The sequence below is a fragment of the Ursus arctos genome, unplaced genomic scaffold (genome assembly GCF_023065955.2).
Source record: "Ursus arctos isolate Adak ecotype North America unplaced genomic scaffold, UrsArc2.0 scaffold_33, whole genome shotgun sequence".
Taxonomy (NCBI): Eukaryota; Metazoa; Chordata; class Mammalia; order Carnivora; family Ursidae; genus Ursus; species Ursus arctos.
In genome coordinates this window covers 13,014,582-13,033,733 of record NW_026623019.1, presented here as the reverse complement: position 1 = coordinate 13,033,733, position 19,152 = coordinate 13,014,582, and the positions used below count along the sequence as shown (strand labels likewise).

Genomic DNA, 19,152 nt, shown 5'->3' with positions numbered 1-19,152 from the left:
AAAATTAGCCGAACATTTGTTGAGCTGGGTTGAAAACTCATCTATTATTGGATTCACTGATATTTTAATTATAATTTAATTATCAATGATTAAAGAGGAAAAAATCATAATTAAATAATCTATGTTATACTCCAAATTTTTTAATTCGTTGATTTGCTCTAAATACAATATTGAATCCTTTCAGCCAATCATTTTGAAAATAAAAATAAAATTGAATCTCTTTACTTTGATCTTTGAGATTTTGGAGGGGCTGAGGAAAGAAAGGGAGGAAGGTCACCATGCGAACATCAGATGATACACACCAATTTTTAAAACCCTAGCAAAGACTTTGTGCTTCACCAAGCTCTACTCAAGCACAGAGAGAAAATGAAGTTACCCATGACAGGGTATTACAATAATGCCAGAAAAGCAGTTCCTGTCTCCATAATGGGAAGTTATATGTCAAGCTAAAATATCCAAATCTTTTATATTTTAGTACTAGTAACTTTTATTGCTTTTTTAAGGGATGTCATATTCTATTTTTTAAGAAATTTAATTACATTCACTCTCCTCCAATCATCAATTCCCTCTTTTGGTCCATGCCTAGATTACAAAGAGAAATGTAAGTGAACCTGCAGTGACTTTACCTGAACTCTTAAGCAGAATACAAAGTGTTCCAACTTTCTCATAGGACATACCAGTTTACTCTAGTTAACTACTTTAAGAAAATAAGCCTGGCTCCATTGGCAATGGGGACGAGTGGTAATGAAATTCAGACGGGGGTAGTTTTCAGTATCCATTGTCATTGGTTATATGCTCCCATAGCATTCTATATCTTTCTTTCCAAATATTTACCAGTTCATAATTACATACTTATATGATAATATTGTGAATGTCTTTCTCTCCAGCATGACAGTAAGGTCCATGAGAACAAGGGTAAGATCAATTTTTCCTACCAGTGTATATTTCGGCACCCAGTTGGGGGTGCCTAGAATGTAGTAAAGTGTGCAAAACACTTTCATGGAAATAAGTAAGTAAATAAATAATTTTCAAAGAGTCCTTAGGAATGGATCAGTATCAGTCACTTGGTATGTCCTATGTAACGAAATTCTACAAAAGGTATTTTTGAACAGTTAATTGATTACACCACATTTTGAGCATGCCCATTTTCCCTGATACCTTGTTTCCAGAGGCTGGTTTCAGCTTTCTCTGATGACCACAGAGTGACAGCCCTCTTGCATACTTATATTAAGAGCATCCTATTAAATATTTTGAGCTTTATAGTTCGTCTTTAGAAGTCCACCTAAAAATTTAGAACAACAAAACTCCTTAGAAGTGCATCCCCAATCTGTTACACCAGTATGAGAAAAAACAGTTTTTTCCAACTTTTTCCTTTTACATGGTATGAGCATCTGCAAGACAGGTCACCTGATAGTACAGTCGGGGTAAGTGGTTCTCAAACTTGAGTGTGCATCAGAACCACACGGAGGACTTAAAACACAGATTGCTAGACAAACCCACAGAGTTTGTGATTCCATAGGTCTGGTGTGAGGGCCTGAGAATTTGTATTTCTCACAGATGCCCAGGTGTTGCTGATGCTGCTGGTCTGGAGGTCACACTTTGAGAGCAACTAGGGTAGTTGCTGGAAGGGAACCTTGCTAAAATCAGGTTCAATACCAGCTGCATTCTTGGTTGAAATAGTCTCATAGAGAAAATTATAAAAGGTTGGTGGAGAGGATGAAATAGCAAGAGGGGCTACATAACATACATTATGCAATACATTATTAATTAACCATCTTGCCTTATTACTCTTTGGTTGGTTGTGGGTTTTTTTCCCTAAATATGCTTCTTCAGGAATTATCTTATTTCACTTTTTAATAACTAAAATTCCAGGGGGGAGAAATCTTGAAGTTATTTTTGTTCTCAGTAAAAATCACCTCTCTTTGGCTTCCCTGTCCCTCAGCTCCTCAAGCAGTTCACTTATTCCTTTTAGTAATTATCTGTAAAAATGGATGTAATAGAACCTACCTCAGTGTCTTGCTGTGAAGATTAAATGAGACCCTAAATGGAGAAAACTCAGCACCGAAAACAGTCTGTGAATGGTAGCTGCTGTTTTTACTAATTCATTTACTCATCCAAGGAAATAAAGTCCAATGGTCAGGGGAACCGTGACTGAAACTACTTCGTCTCTAACACATTAATTGACCTCAGCAATAACCCTAAATCATAAAGGGAATGTTCAGTTATGTTCTAGGTATTCTGCTTACTGTGGCACAAAAGTGTCTAATTTGGAAATTTTGGCACACGGTACCAGGATAACATTCTCCCCAACTATAGAAAATCACAAAGAAGAATCACTTGGAGAACTACTTAAAAATACAGGTTCCCGAGCTCCACCCCAGACCAACCAAAAGCATCTTCAGAGGAGAGGCCTAGGAATCTTTCAAAGAATCACCCCAGGTGATTTCTCTGATCAGGAAGTTTGGGAAACACTGAAGGGACCTCTCACTCTGCTCTAACGGTGGCTCATATAAGCCCTAAATCATTGTTTCTGTTTATTCAGTAGGCCACTGTTTACTACAAAATTTTGTAAGTACTTTCTTAGTATTTTGTTCTTTTGAATTAAACTGAAGTCACCTGGAGAGGTCAGCTATAAGTAGGGTACTTTTTTGGCTGGTGGTGCTTTGGGAAGGATCTCAGTGTTTTGAGTTCACTCGTCGCCAGTAGCTAACTGGTCAGGCTCCGTGCCTCACGTCTCAATTGCCTCATGCCTACCTTCTGTTGAACTTCCTCCTGCAACGTCTCCTCTTTCTGGGCTCTGCCTCAGGTCTAACTTGTTTGTCCCTCAACTTCACGTCTTGAGCAGAACATTTGGTGCTTTCTTAGTTCAGGACGCTTTGCTGGAATAGTCGATTTCCAGGGATTTTACAGGCTGGCCAAAACAGTTTGTTCCGAACAGCGACGCCGGGGCCGGGACTGGCAGCCAGTCCCGAGCGTTTCCTGACTCTGCACAACCACCCGTGACCTTGGGCGAGCGAGCGAGAGAGCGCCGCCTGCCCCGCTTCTTCTCGGGGGCGTCCGGGCGATGCTCTGGCTGGACTTTAGAACGGAAGCGGGGTTCGGGGGAACGGGACAGGGGAGGCTTCTTAAGCAGGCGATTGGAGTTATTTTCCTTTTCTCGAGGCGAATCCCTCTTACTAACTCGAGGGGCGGGGGGCAGGAGAGGGCGGCGGTTAGGGGAGTAAGGAGGAAAGGGAAATGTCTGCCAAGGGCTCGAGACAAAGCGTGAGAACTCAGATGGCGAGAAGCGGGCTTGAGCGAGAAAATCGGAAGGAGGAAGGCTGAGGGCGGACAATCGGGTTAAAAATAGAAACGCATTCTCCACAGGACTCGCTCCTTCCAGCTCCACCCTGGGGCCGAGAGCCGGGCCAGCAACTCGACTCAGCGCGACTGCAGCGGGGCCGGGCTTGACCCCGCCTCCCGTCCCCAGGAACTGGGCCCGAGGGCGGGGCGCCGGGCTCGCTTCGTCACCGCGCTCCCCGTCGCCGCCGTCGGGGTTTTCGCTGACGCACAGACCCCGCCCCCCTCCCTCTTTCCCTCACTGCCCGAGTGCCGGGCGGCTAGAGAGCGTCAGTCGGCCGGAGCGTGGACCCGTGTGCGCCTGGGCTTGGGGCTCGCTCGCTCCCGGGAGCCACGCCACTTCCGCGGCCATAGCTGAGGCGACGGAGAGCACCACCGGCGGGCCCTCGAGGCGCCCAGGCCTCCCTGCGCGCGTTCCGGTCGCCCTCGGAGTCGGCCCAGCCCGCCGCCGGTGGAGGCGTGAGGTGACGACGGGCAAGTGCCGCGAGCCGCGTTAGCCGCCGCGGCCTCCGGTCCTCCCTCCGCCTCCTCCTCTGCCCCCCCTCGCTTCCCTCCTCCCACTTCCCGAGCTCCGGCTTGTCCCGGCCACGCTCGGTGCTACTGCAGGAACAAAGGAGGACCCCGCGGCGGCGGCAGCGCCACCTCCGCCTTCGACCCGCTCCCGGCCCGCGGCGGCTGGTCCAGGGCGCCCGGCTCGCCCCTCTCGGAGGCCTGGGCCCGGCCCCACCGCGCCGGCGTCGCGCGCGAGCCCGGCTCCTGCACTCCTGCCCCCGCAGGGTGAGTGGTGCGGAGCTGGGGGAGGGCGCCCGGCGGCTCGTGCCCGGCCGGGGGATGGGAGTGGGGGGGACCCGGCCGCCGCGGGCCCCTAGCGGAGCCCGAGTGGGCCGCGGCTGGCGGCCTCCGGGGGAGGGGAGCCCGCCCGCTTGCTCAGGAAGCACAAAGACGGAGGCGTCATCCTGTCGTCGTGGCCCGAGGGTCCGGCACCCCGCGCCCCCGGCTCGCCTGCACCCGCGCGGTCCGGAGAACAATGCCCGGCGTGTGGGCTCCGGGCCTCACTCGCGTCGGTCCCGGCCGCCTTCGGCGCGGCGCCCGGCGTGGGCAGCCGGACCCGGAGAGACAAAGGGGCCGTGGCGGCGGCCGCGCCCCCGGTCCCCCTGCTCGCCGCACCCCCCCTCCCCAGTTCGCCGCCGCCGCCGCCTCCTCGGAGGAGCCGGTCAGGGTCGGGGGTCGGCGCGGGGCCGGCCTGGCCTGCGGAGCTGCTGTTCTGCATGACTCAGTGGTTTTTGGAGAAGGCCTTGCTGGGCTCTCCTGAGCAAGGCCTCGGCTTAGAGAGGGGCATGGGGGGAGGGATGGGGGGGGGACTAGTGGGAGCCGGACTTGTTCGGAAATCCGCTGGAACGTGGGTGAGGGGGGCTCTTCTGTCGTCGTGTTTTAGTTTTGCCAGCGTCGCTGCGTTTTTCGCCCAAGATCCCTTTCACGAAGGAAAAGGAGCACCTTCCCCTTTGTTTCGTGCATTTAGGATGGTGAACGTGAAATTCTTGCTCGCTTTCCACGCACTCCGTGGAACCGTGTTTTGAGGAAAGGCCCATATTATCTTTATTGAATGCCTCCTAAGAATCTGGTCTAAGGACATTAGGGTAAAGTAGTGTATATAGGTCACAGAGCCCCTGGTTTTAAACCTGGCATTCAGGTAATTTACAGACTTTAAAAAAAAAGACTAAAACGAATTTCATTTTATTATCTTTTAAAAGTAGGATTTCAAAATTTAATGAGCGAAAATATTGCAATTTTTATCTTACAACTTTTTTTTTTTTAGTGTTTTCCCCCCAAATTTATTATTCTCCCCCGTTTCTATCCCAGGCCCGGTATTAAGCCTGGAAAGGAGCTTTTAAAAATCAGAGTAGTCTCCTCCTTTTGGCGAACAGAGAAGGGAGAGCTGGAGATCTGGAGAGTAAGGACTTGCCCAAGGTCACTGGCTTAGTTAGAAGTAAGTTAGAGACTAGAACTCAGGTCACAAGCCCAGGTGAGTAGGCATTCTTAACATCTAACATGTGTACCTGAAAACTAAATAACATAGATGTAAAAAGCTTTTTTTTTTTTTTTTTAAATTCGTATTTGAGGCTGGATAGTTTTTCTGTTACATGTCCAGGTTTTAGTTTTCTTTAAACTATGAGTTAGAGGAAGCCACAAACTATAAAAATACACATTTCAGCTATACAAAATATAAAAATAAACATCTCCTCTGTACCTGATAGAGCTGGCCCAGGAGTGCACAAGTTTCTAACAACAAAACTTTAAAGTATGATACTAAATAGTAATGATACTGTATTTTTCTAAAATGGTGCCAAGCCGGAGGAAACAGCACCTAATGGCAAACTACCCCCTCCCCCAAATTGCTGCTGAGCAGAACGATTTAAACATGAGGATTCTTTCTGCCTCGGTGCTCTCTTCTGTGCTTGGTTTTTATAAACAACCCTGACCATTTTGGCTTCATGAGTGATTAATGATGCATCTTAGTTGAATTTGAGATTGTTCACTAGCCCTCCCTACATTAAGAAAAAAAAAATTGTAGCAGCTTTAATGGCATCTTTTTGTTTTGTTTCCTTATTATATTAGATATATGAACGCAGCATCCTTACTTCTTGGGGTTGTGTAGGAGTTGGCAGGCTCTAGGATATAAATAGAAGCTGATTTCAGAGGCCCCTGTTGACTAGGCTTTATGTGAGAGCCTCCATCCAGCTCAGCCTGTCACATTGCAGCCTTGTGACAGGCTGAAGCTCCCGCCCATGTGATCTAAGCTTCTGAGAAATATTAAGGCAAGCTTTGCACATGTGATGGCGTTTAAAAGCTGGCTTTTTAGGGGGGAAAAATCTTCAAGATGGGAAGCTATGTGGAAGGCTAATGTCCTGTTGTCTCTTGTGTTTTAGTTGCTGGCTATTTATAGTGAATTGAAAGTAGTTGTGTTTTCTGAAGAAGGAAAGGTGGGATACTTTGCAAGTCGAAGTGGGTAAAATCATTGATAAGATTCCCCCCTTTTTTATATAAAGGAAGAGATTTTAAGAATTGGATTCGCTAATGTTAACATGGGTTGACTCTTAAATTTAGACCAGTTTGCTATTATAAAGCCACTGTCAGATGACACTGGAAGTTAGTATAGAAACTGTGAGCTAGCATAATTGTTAAGCTGGCTTCAAGGAATGAATTTTTCGCATAGGGCAGATTCCCACACAATGCGTGGGGGGCATTCAAATAAATAATGTAATTTATTATTTGAAGTATTTTTGCACATATTAAAAAATTTTAAAAACCCAGCTGAAAATGTTTATTAATAAACTTCATAAGTGATGTTGAAATGTTTACACTACCCTGCTCCAAAATGAGTCAGCTAAATTCCACTTACTATTTAAAGAGACCATGTCTACTAAATTAGTACTATTGTTTGAAGTAAGTGGTTCTCCATCACCCTCCATATAAGCTTGATTGGCTTGAAGTATTTCTTTTTGCTAACAAAAGGAAAGATTACTATCATTTAACTGTTGGGGAAATATTGGCAGGATTCTGGCCAGGTCAATATTGATTTGCCCTCTAACCCCTTTTTATATAATCTTGGTAAAAAGTGTTAAATACTTGTTAAAACATTTGTTTTAGTAACTTACTAAAGAATGTATTCTAGTGTGTGGTATTTGGGAAAAGCCATATGAAATTCTAGGAGATGACAAGCTCTAGTATGAAGTACTTATTTGAAATGTTTGTAGCTTAACAAATCATAAGTAACCTCCATTGTCAGCGTTATGACACATTTAAATGACAGTGACCACAAGTTACATAGCACACAGTCTCTCAGATATGCTTTTTATACATACATATTTTAAGGTGATATGGAAACTTTCCACAGTTTAAATTTTTTATTACGTGTATTTTCACTTGGGAAAATTTACTAAATTTAGCACAGCATTACATATTTGTGCTAATTTTAAAAGGCTTCTGGAAAAGCAAGGTATGCTTGCTGTATGAAGTTCTTTCTGGTAACCTAGCATTATTAATTACCAAAAGTTGTGTGTTCACATTGCTTTGCCATATTGAAATAGAGCTTTCAAATGTTTCATTTCCTGATGTGAGGAAGATAAGCACTTGTGAAAGTTTTAATGGATAGCCTTTGGCTGGAGAAATGTATAGCTGATAATCTGTGCATTTGCGGGTTTCTGGGCACTGACTTTAAAGTATTCAGACCCAGATTTTACACCTCAAATGCAGAACTTAAAAGGAATTTCATAAACAACTGACCCCTAAATTCTTGGAGAGCTTCACTTGTTGGTGCTAAGGTCACAGGAAAAGCTAGATGATCTACCAGCTCTCTTTTAGTGTTCTGTAAAGGTGTTGCAACATTTTTAAAAGTACCGTTGTTCTGCCTCATAGCAGAATTGTTGAATTACTGGAGAGGCCCAAGTATGTGATAAGGTATTTTAAGAATGCTTTAGAGCTACAGCCAATATATTACCAGTTAAAGAACCACCAGTAGCAATCAAGAGCTTTGATACTTGATTATGATCATTGTAGATTTTTTCCACTGGCAAGTTCCATTTTATATATTTTTAGCTAAAAACACTATTTGATATGGTCTGCCTATAGTACAGGAAAATAGAAAGTGACTTTAAGAATGCCAAGTGTCCAGATTGATTTAAATGTAATTCTGGTATCTGGCAGAGTGACCTTTTCAGAAATTGAAACAAAGATCATGGTGATAGGTGAAGTAATACATTTTAATGTTTAATGATAGAATTTTTTTTTTTTTTGGTCCTAAAGAATGTGAAATCCTTATAGTTCATTATTTATCATGTTAGAAGATCATTTCTTTAATGCCCATTGTTTTATAAAAGCAACAAAATAGTCGTAATTTTCTTGGCCTGCTCTTTTTAATGATTAATGTAATTTGGGCCTTTGTTAGAGACACACTTGGTGTTTCGAAGTAACAAAGGTACACTGGTGGCTGTCATACTAATTTAGTGATTTTTACTTTGGTAACAATGCTAATTCATAAAATTTTGTTTTTGTTTTGTTTATAGCAGAAAAATATGGCTCAGGAGACTAACCAGACCCCAGGGCCCATGCTGTGTAGTACAGGATGTGGCTTTTATGGGAATCCTAGGACAAATGGAATGTGTTCCGTTTGCTACAAAGAACATCTTCAGAGGCAGCAGAATAGTGGCAGAATGAGCCCAATGGGTAAGTTTCCAAGGAAAAACCCATTTGAAGAACTGGTGGACAGAAAATATAGAACCAAGAATTGGGGCCTAAGACTGTGAGAATCAATGCTGAGAATCAAAGAAGAGAAGACCTGAGAAAAGCTTGAAATTAAAAGCAACAGCCCAAGTACTTGGCATGACTACATCAGGAATGAATGACAGTCTATCTACAAGCATCTTCTAGCTTTTTCATTTTCCTTTTTGAGGTTTTGTTTTATACTTACGTTCACTGGATGTGACTTTTTTCATATATACTTTTGTTTGGATACTCACTTAATTGTAGGATTCTTCAGCACAGTGAAAGTGCTTAAATCACTAACCTAATTAAATGCAAGTATTTGTTACTTATTAATAGTCTTGATACTGAGTGTTTGTAGTCTTGCTCTTTCTTACAAATCCTTTTTTAAAATAGGAACGGCTAGTGGTTCCAACAGTCCTACCTCAGATTCTGCATCTGTACAGAGAGCAGACACTAGTTTAAACAACTGTGAAGGTGCTGCTGGCAGCACATCTGAAAAATCAAGGTAAGATTGACCATTTCAGGCTTTTTATAATAATACAAGGAGGAAATACAGATATCTGTGCTATCCATACTATTCTAATTATGAGTATTCATATATAATAAGGATGTTAATATATCAGATGCCCTTGGCTTTGCTAGTGTTGCACAGTCTGGGATTCCAGGATCCTTTTAATACATGATCTTATAGGTCATTGAGTAAAGATGTATATTATAACACACTCCATGATACTCTCAAAGATGCTGTGTTGAGAATGCTGTGCTTTTATTTTCTTGTAATTGAGGTTTAGGGATTGTAGAGAGTACGGCTCTGCAGACTATATTTGAATGCTACACATGGCATCATGGCAAAGCTGCCCCTTTTCCCTTAAATTACGGGCACAGCTAAAAGTTCCCAGTTGACTATAATAGAACATCGTAACCTATACAAGTATGCTGCCTTGAATTGATGAGCCATTTATCAAATTGCTTTCTTATTCTCAGCCATGTGTCCTGGGCATCCAATACGCTTTTAAATTTTTAGAGTATTTAGTTGCGTTGATCATGTTGGAAATAATACATAATTTAAAGTTGAACTGACAACTTACCTTGCAAAGAAGTACCTTTAACATCTTTAAAAATGTTTGCTTGAACTCAAATAGAAATGTGCCTGTGGCTGCCTTGCCTGTAACTCAGCAAATGACAGAAATGAGCATTTCAAGAGAGGACAAAATAACTACCCCGAAAACAGAAGTGTCAGAGCCAGGTATGCTTTTTGTTTAATACTAGTTCCATTCCGGATTTGGTAGTATGAGAAAGTGTTGGTGGAGGGATTATTTCCTTCCCATTGAAGGATTAAATTGAAGAGAAAGCTGTAAAATACAGGCCAAGCAAGAACCACTAACTTTAAAGTCCCTCAAGTATAAAATAGTCACTCTTTACTCTTCTTTCTTCTCTGCCCATGCCCATTCCTAGCCGCACCCAAAAATCGGCAAAATTTATAGTTTGGGGACTGGAAATGTTAAGAATTTAATGAACTTAAAAGGTAGTTTACCAATATATTTTAAAGATCTTTAAATCACTAGAGAAAGTATTATTCATAAGTGGGAAATTATCTAGATTAAATTTCAAAGCCATGTAGAAAATTTTGTATCAAAAGCAGTATCAGTCTTGATGTTGTCAATATTGTAGAAAATACTGAGGACAAAGAACATGTTGAACTAAAAAACTTTCAAATTGAAGAAGTGTAGGATCCCTATCATATTTTGTGGGAGTTTAAAACTCAGTGTGGAGAGGCTTTTTTTTTTTTTTCATTTAGTGGCTTTGAGTCTCTGCTTACTTAGCACAACCAGAAGTGCTCTAGTGTTGCCAGAGATTGACTTGTTCTGAATTACCTGTGCTGGACCCTGGAGCAAGTATCTCTGTACTCTTTAGGGCACATAGTTCATTTAGTCAGTTCATTATTTCCTGGTATACAGTGTTGACTGGACACATTATAAAACTTTACTGTGAGGAAATGTATCTGTGGATATGTAATCTGCTTTGGAGGCTGGCTTTTGCTAACATCTCATAGCAAACAAAGCTTATGTGAATTAAAGTAGTGTTAATCTGTAAAGTTAAGGTAAAAATTCTTAAGTTCAGGTGAATTCATACTTAATATTTTGAAATGAGTTCAGTCCTTTTGAAAAAGCTGACCAAATTAGTTTGTGAGGCTTTTCTTCTGTTTGGAGTCGTTGGTTTGTTTGTTTTTTTTTTTTTTTTTAACACAAAAGTACTCTGACTTTGGAACAGTACTCTTGGTTTATATCTGTAACTAGTCTCTGCTATTATTTGTTCTTAGGCATTCTGTAGTTTGTTCCTCTTTGCCTTTACTGAATCATTTTCCCCTTCTTAACTCCCCTTCTTCCCTGTATGTCCCAGGAATCACTCTTCAGTTTTCTAATGTAGTCAAGGAAGTAGCGTCGTCACCTGTCACCACTCCCCCGCAACTATTCCCACAGATTCCTGATCATACCATCAGGAAAAACTGTATTAAGATTATCATAGTAGATTATTAGGATAAGTAGTAGGTAGAATATTATTCTGTTAGTCTAATATTAACCTATTAGTCTCACTGAATATGTTACTAATGCAAATGAGTTATACATTTGGGGAAAAGTTTAGAGTAAGCTGTCCTGAAACCCATCAGCTTGGTCTAGAGTTTGGGTTTATGCTTATAGCATTAGTGCTGGTCTATTATTTAAGCAGTAATTTTAGCATGGCATACATTAATTTGCTATTCTTTGGGTTTGGATTAATATTAAAATTCAGTGCTTCTGGTATAGTTGTATTTTTATAAAAGTAGAATTAAATTTGGTATTTTGTTTTAAATTACTAGTGGTAATGTAGGCTTTAATGTGGTGAACTTCATATTGACAAGTTTTATTGATATCCTATATGAATTAAAATTTAAAGCCTTTTAGGTGGAGAAACAGGGACTTTCTAAAAGTAGATTATATCTCTCTTTGTCTAAATTCCATACCCGGTTTAGATAAGTATTGCAAAATAAATAAAAGCTGTGCTTTAAAAGTTCTTGTTTTGCCTGTGGACTCCTTAACAGTCAGAATTTCACAAGTATTTACACAGTCCTAAAGACTGTTTGCTGATCTTTCAAAAAGTTTTTTAAGAACTGTTCAGATCTTCTACATATGACCATATAAAGCATTTATTAAAATGGCAAAATGATTATTGTAAAATGGTGGGATCTGAAGTTAATTAGGGTTTAACGATTTAAGTTTTACTTGTAGAAATTTGCTGTACTTATCTATACAGTCTCTCTTTTGTATCAGTATAAAACCAGAATGACTTTTTTATAGCCAAGTACCTTAGGAGTTGGCAGTTTCATTTACTCAGTAATAATGTCAACTGCCCTAATTAAGAAATTTGCATTTAGGCAAATACAATATGGAAAAAGTAGGCATGTGACCAACATCTCCTGGGTCTTTAAAACCTAGGATTTTGTTCCCTAGTATTAGCTGTTAAGAGTGAGTTTAAAGGAATTTGAGTGGAGCAATCATTTTACAACATTTAGAGGAGTGAGTATATGTTGATTGGCAAGAAATTCTCAGATTGGAAAGAAGTTCTGATATTAAAGTAGAAGATTCTGTATACAGCACATGTTTTTAAGAAAGGCTTCATAAATGTTTTCACTAAAAATCTGTCTTAAGTGTTTCCTTTTTTTTTGACGTAAATGTGAGTGTATGAACTGTTGACAGAGATCTCATTTTCACCCTTGTTTTTCAGTTGTCACTCAGCCCAGTCCATCAGTTTCTCAGCCCAGTACTTCTCAAGGTGAAGAAAAAGCTCCTGAGTTGCCCAAACCAAAGAAGAACAGATGTTTTATGTGCAGAAAGAAAGTTGGCCTTACAGGTATTACAGAACATACAAGACAATGCATATTTTATTGCTAGGATTTAACAGGGAGCTCCCTTAAGAGACTGGTAGTGTTAACACCTACAACAAAATGCTCAACTTTCAGGAACAGAAAGTTTCCAGAGTGGACTAGAAAGAGGGCAGGATAGTGGGGAGAAGTTGGGTTTGATTTCCATTTGTGTCTCTAATCCTCTAAAACCCTTTATTAGCCTCAGGCCTTCTGAATCACTTTGCTTTATTGGATTGATAAAAATTCATCCCTTTTGATTCTTTGCTTTGTTCTCCTGCGGGAAATGTAGCTGAACTAAACAGTAAGCACCATCTTTGAGCCAGGCAGAAAGTGTTAACATACTTTTTAACTGTTCCCTTTAAATCTCAGAACCCTACGGTTCCCTTTCCCTAGTTTTCACTTGAGGAAATATTATCCAGTTTATGTGGTAGGAGGAGGATCCTCCTTTTGCATCCAGGTCAGTCTGGCTCCAGATCCTGTGTAATTTCTACTCTCTGATAGCTGTAGGAGTTTATGAAAGGATATTTATTTGAATTTCTCACTATGTCAAAAGAGACCGAAAGCTCTTTCACAATTTAAAGTGGCAGACTCTCTCTCATGTTGCAGAGAAGCATGAAAATCTGGTTCCTTTTCTATAGTGACTGAGGTTTTTTTTTTCCTTTTAATTACTGCAAATTCCCAAGTGACTCTACTTCCTCTTGTGTGTACAGGGTTTGACTGCCGATGTGGAAATTTGTTTTGTGGACTTCACCGTTACTCTGACAAGCACAACTGTCCATATGATTACAAAGCAGAAGCTGCAGCAAAAATCAGAAAAGAGAATCCAGTTGTTGTGGCCGAAAAAATCCAGAGAATATAAATCGCTACTTGTGAAGAGACTGAAACTTTGTTTTTATTTTAATATATCGTAGGAAAACATTAAAGAGCAGATGCATGGCCATTTTCCTTTGATGTTCTCCAGAGTTTTACTTTACACTTGTCTGTCTTATAATTGAAATTTTAGGATGTTTGGGTGTTTGTCACAGGCAGAAATGGATAGATACAGCCCTACAAAATGTATATGCCCTCCCCTGAATAAAATTGGATGAAAATCTGCACAGCAAATTGAAAATAACACAGACGATAGGGACAAAATTTAGTTCCCACGTGCCAAACATAATACATGAAATCTCTGCATGTTTGCAGCATATCTGCCTTTTGGGAATGTAATCAAGGTATAATCTTTGGCTAGTGTTATGTGCCTGTATTTTTTTAAAAAATGGTACACCAGAAAAGGACTGGCAGTCTACTTCTACCATAGTTTAGCCTTCACCCTGTTAATTTCCACAACATGTTCTTTGGAAGCAGGAGGAAAGCTATAAAGAGGATCAGACCTTTCCATGAAACCAGTATTTGGTGCCATATGTAAGCCTGGCTGATTTGTCTTCTAAAAGCTGTCAAATAAGACATTCTGTGAAAGGTAAACATCGCAACTGGTTATCATGAGTAAAGCCATCAGGCCAACAGGGTCTTGAGCGATCTTTGAAGCTTATTGTGCTGGCCTGCACCAGAAGATGTCTGCATTACTCTCATTGCTAAAAATGTTGTGTAGCACAGAACTGCGCTAGGATTAATTTGTTTACAAGAAGAAATTAAAACTACATTTGGTTTTTACATACAGCAGCTCTACTGAATAACATGCATCTGAATTTTAAGTTGCAAAGGTATCTGAAAAGTTAATTTTTCATGTGCATCTTTTGTTGAATGTTTTGGTTCAAGAAAGAATGTTTAAAGCTTTTTTAAAGACTTCAGTTCTTAACGTAACTGTACCCTTCTGCATGGAGAATCCTAACCAACATGGCTGCAGTAGACTTCTTAGTGGTATCCAGCACCACGTGCAGAGGGCTGCTTTATCATATTAATTGTACTTGGGTGTAGGACTCTAGTGTTCTTGGGTGTATTGCATGGGCTGCATTATCTACAGCATTGTACAATAACAACTAGAAGAGGCAGTATACTTCACTGATGCTTGTCTGGTAATATCACTTCTGTGTTATAATGGAAGGTTTTTGTGATGTATGAAACTTGTGTTTTTTATATATAAATGAGTATAGTTAGATTAGTATTGTGGTAATGCCTGTTTTCATCTGTAAATAGTTAAGTATGTACACGAGGCACTACTTCTGATTTATTGCTGTGTTCAGTCCTAGTTTTTACTTTAATTAAAGCATTTGGTTTTGCTTTCAATTTTATGTACCTTAGTTCTGAGTTAGATCTGCAGATGTGTACAGATAGTTCATATTTATGTATTGCACATAATCATGCTATTCAGCATTGATGCTATATTGTATTATGTAAATAATAAAAGCCATGTACAGAGGGAAGCTTCCACTTGTCCATTGGGTTTTTAAGCCATAGTTAGAAATCATAAAGGGCAATAGTTAGAAGTGTTTCAACTTTGTAGTTGCATATGTAGACTCTTTGAATGGCTATCTTGCGATTTTTTTTGAATTGCTGTCCCTGAACATGATGTGTTCAAGTGACAACCGTAAGTTGAATTTTGTGAAACATCAAGTATGGTACACGGTGGGCAGTTTATTTTTGAAGGAATGAATAGGCACTTTTTAGGATCACAACCATCTTAGAACTTAAGAGGAGAAAGGAATGGAATTTTAGTAACCATGTCCTATCTCCCTTTTCCATTCTTTTGCTTTAGAGGTGACACTTTAGACATGACAGTTTGTGTACAAAAACAGGCATAGTTTTATTTCTGTCTTGGGTGTAGTTTTAATGTAGATATGGGCCCATGGGGTAGCTGAAGCCAAAAGCAGAACCTTGACATTTCAGTGATGGGAGTCTGAAATGGAAATACCCTAGTTCACTATCATCTGTCAGAGTTCTCTGGGTGCTAGTACTTTTGCTTCAAGTGGGGGAAATCCATGAGATAATCTCCAGAAATATGAAAATACTGAAGAACCACAACTGAGGTGAAAATTACAGTATTAGAAAGGCCAATAATTTTTTTTTCGAAGTTTAAAATAACATTTCTCCTCAGTGCTTAGTTCTGCCAACATTTGCTTGATGAATTTTTAATCTTAGAGTTGAATCAAGGTTGTATCTGGGGGGATAATACTTAGCAAGATGGTGGGCCCTTCATTGGTCTGTAACTTTGTGCAGCATGAGATGGTGATAATGTTTCCATAAATTTTTAAGCAATATTTAGAACAGATTTGGACTTGATTTAATTTGTCAGGAGCATCAACTGAGGAGAAAGTGTAAGGCAGCTAGGAAGATTCAGTGCTAGCTAGGCTTGATTCAGACTTGAATGTTCTTCGGTCAGGACTAAGTGGACTTTGGAATGTATACTGAGATCTTAAAACATTTGAAGAATATACATGTTTCTCTTTATATGGACTCCCCTCTGCACATTCCCACTCCAGAAATGTTTTGCTGGGACAAACCATGATAATTGACTATGACCTTGGGTTAGTCCTTTTATCCAATCTATTCAGTGGGCCTTATCTGTAAAACTAGAGCTTCGGTTTGATCTGAGGTGGACTTGGTGCAGTGTGAATTTGTAAAGGAAAGAACTTTTATATTGAGTAGTATGTCATAATGGTTAAGAAGATAATGGACCCTGGAACCAGGATCTGTGAATAAGGATGATAACAGTGGCTGGCACATAGTAAGTATACCCTATTAAACTTTAAAGGCTATCTTTTTAGAGCAGCTTTTAGATTTCACAGCAAAATTGGAAGTACAGAGATTCCCCATATACCGTCTCCCCTGCCCCCAATCTGTGCATAGCCTCCTCTGTTAGCACCTGCCACCAGAGTGGTATATTTGTTAAAACTGTTGAACTTAACATTGGCAAATGACTACCACTCGCTCCATAGTTTACAGTTCACCCTTGGCCTTGGACAAATGTATGGTGGTCTGTATCCATCACTATAGTATACGGAGTATTTTCACTGCCCTAAAAATCTGCCTATTCCTCAGCCTCACCCTAACCCCTGGCAACTACTGATCTTTTTACTGTCTCTGTAATTTTGCCTTTTCCAGAATGTCCTATAGTTGGAATCCTACAGTATGTAACCTTTCAGGTTGGCTTCTTTTATTTAGTAATACACACGTAAGTTCCCTCCATGCCTTTCATGGTTTGATAGCTCATTTCTTTTTAGTGCTGGATAATAAATAATCTGCTGCCTGGAAGTGCCACAGTTTATCTTGGTTGCTTCCAAGTTTTACACCGGTGTGCAAGTTTTGTGTGAACGTAAATCTTCAACTCTTCTGGGTAAACACCAAGTGTGATTGCTGGATTGTGTGGTGAGAATATGTTTAATTTTGTGGGAAACCATCAAACTTCCAAAGCAGCTGTGTCATTTTGCATTCCTACCAGCAATGTATGAATGATCCCATTCCACATCTTCACCAACACTGGGTGTTGGTCAATGTTCTAACAGGTGTGCAGTAGTATCTCATTTTAATTTGTATTTCTCTGATGAGGTATGATGTGGATCATCTTTCCGTGTGCTTATCTGCCATCTGTATATCTTCTTTGCTTTGAGGTCTTTGGCAATTTATAATCAAGTTTTACCGTTAAGTTTTAGGAGTTCTTTTCTCCATTTTGGATAATAGTCCTTTATCAGACGTGTCTTTTTGCAAATACTTTCTCCCAGTCTGTGACTTGTCTTCTCATTTTCTTGAGCTATTATTAATTTTAATGTCCTAGAGTAATGATTTCCGGAACTTGGAAAGACAATTGAATTGAAATTCTTAATAAGCACCTAAAAATGGCTAAAAGTCTACTAAGTAATGGCAACATTTTAAGCATTGTAAAAATACAGTGTTATAATTGTATTTTCTGGTGTCCGTAATACATTCACAGAGTTCAAAAACTAATTTATCAATATCACAGGGCCTTGCACATCCTGTCCCATACCCTCCATTCCAAAGACACATGTACATTTTAGGTAACTGTCAAAACTTGGAAAAGCTCTTTGATCTCTTCCCTATCATGTAAACATTGTGTACAGAGACTTAATTTAACTCCTGTTTACTTAATTGTTTGAATGCAAAGTTCTTACAGTGATTTTTGTCCATTAACATTAGCTTATAATTTTGGAGGGAATGATGGGTATGGTTGCTGGTTGGTAACAGTAAGATCGTGTAGCCTTAAACTGCATAAATAGAAGGGTTTCCGTGGGGCGAGCAGCAGGTATAGAAAGTAACTCGAAATTTGACAAAACAGTTTCTTGTGTTTGTGCAATCTTCTTTAAAACAAACACACGTGAACAAAAGAATACAGAAATGCCATTTGATACCTATAGCTATTTCCATATACAAACACTGGTTTTTAATTCATATAAAACCAAAGAGCACTGTTTGTGTGTTCCCCCCCAGAGCACATTTCAGTTCTTACCCTAGAAATGAAAGTCAGACCATTTTGTGACATAAATGTAGGATTCCATTTTGTCTGCAACAAAGTACTACTTTCTTTATTAGCACAGGTGATGTTATAAAGTCATACCTCACATTACACTTAATTTTAACAGCAAGATGATAGAAGTTATAGGTTGCTTTCTGGTTGCTTAGTCTGTCTTGAATATGTTTTTTCCTGATGGTTTTGACTGAAATGATCCCCACAGAACCTCAGATTGTATATATCTGAAATGATTGATAATGTAACCACAGCCGTTCAGAAATTAGGGTAATTCATCAGTGTACTCAGAAGTTAACATGGAATCTAATACATTCTTAAATTTTAGTTGAGTAGAAGATCTGTTCACTAAATAGCATTTAAGTACTTATCCTTTAGAGCTCAAGAATCAGCTAGAAAAAAATATAAACTAACCTAGATGAGCTCAACGTCAATACTAGTGTTTGAGTAAATTTCTGATTGATCCTGTGTATAATCCATGGCAAATTAAAAAATGGTAGTTGATCCTTGCTACATAATATGTGTCTGCCCTCTCCCCTCCCTGTCACTAAAAATGTGTTCAAACATGCAAATTAGAATACCATGCAAATCAATCTGATTTAGATTTTGTATCGTGTGGCACTATATCTGCTCTTTTATAGAAACACAAGGACTGATAGTATTTAAACAAAAAAAATTCTTTGATGAAAACTTAACTAACCCTGGTATTCTGGTTCCACATCCACCTCTTAGGAGAAAAGTACTTCTTACTCGGGCGCTGTTTCTTAAGGTACCCCTCCTCTAGACATACCCCAGGTGCTTAGCAATATCACCCATGTACTTAAAATATTTGCCTCTAATGTCTTGCACTAATAATTGCCATTGTAAAAGCGACTCTACTATAAATACTATAATACTTAAATACAAATAGTTAATCTGCCACCCCCACCCATCAGCCTTTACCATCTGTTATATTTAATGTCTGCTAAGATTACATATGCTTAAACAAGTTTCGTTTTCAGGTATTCTGCAGCTTATTTATTTGGTTGGCATGAAAATTAAATTGGCTTGAATATCTGGGGCAGCATAACCCAGTTTTTTCAGGGGCTAGATTATAGCAGGTGACAAAAATAATATGAGACTTCAGAGATTTCATAAATAATGTCTCCTGTTAGAAAAAGTCTTAATGATAGGCATCAAAATGTGTGTTTATATTCAGGCATTGCCCTTCAGTATTCAAGTGCTGGGCGTG

At 39.8% G+C, this 19,152-nt stretch overlaps 2 protein-coding genes across 2 annotated transcripts in view; one reads left to right on the top strand and one right to left on the bottom strand.

The window, feature by feature from the left end:
* The window catches only part of TMC1 (transmembrane channel like 1), a 360,874-nt gene extending 357,418 nt beyond the window's left edge, over positions 1–3,456 (bottom strand). Inside the window, exons 1-2 of the mRNA XM_044391257.3 lie at positions 2,755–3,456; positions 1,159–1,282 (exon numbers count right to left, since the gene is read on the bottom strand). The gene's annotated coding sequence lies outside the window, so the exon portion shown is untranslated. The remainder of the gene's footprint in view (positions 1–1,158; positions 1,283–2,754) is intronic.
* A 132-nt stretch (positions 3,457–3,588) lies between these two features.
* Positions 3,589–14,865, top strand: ZFAND5 (zinc finger AN1-type containing 5). The gene is made up of 6 exons (XM_026519376.4): positions 3,589–4,116; positions 8,403–8,562; positions 8,995–9,106; positions 9,744–9,847; positions 12,364–12,489; positions 13,213–14,865. The coding sequence occupies exons 2-6, from the start codon at positions 8,412–8,414 to the stop codon at positions 13,359–13,361; spliced, it is 642 nt and encodes a 213-aa protein (XP_026375161.1). The 5' UTR covers positions 3,589–4,116; positions 8,403–8,411; the 3' UTR covers positions 13,362–14,865.
* The last annotated feature ends 4,287 nt before the right edge of the window (positions 14,866–19,152 follow it).

Bases quoted from the DNA above. Each gene is read 5' to 3' on its own strand.
- ZFAND5 (XM_026519376.4), top strand. From the start codon at position 8,412: ATGGCTCAGGAGACTAACCAGACCCCAGGGCCCATGCTGTGTAGTACA. The intron at 9,107-9,743 runs GTAAGATTGACC...GAACTCAAATAG, and splicing joins AGCACATCTGAAAAATCAAG to AAATGTGCCTGTGGCTGCCT. The intron at 9,848-12,363 runs GTATGCTTTTTG...CTTGTTTTTCAG, and splicing joins AACAGAAGTGTCAGAGCCAG to TTGTCACTCAGCCCAGTCCA.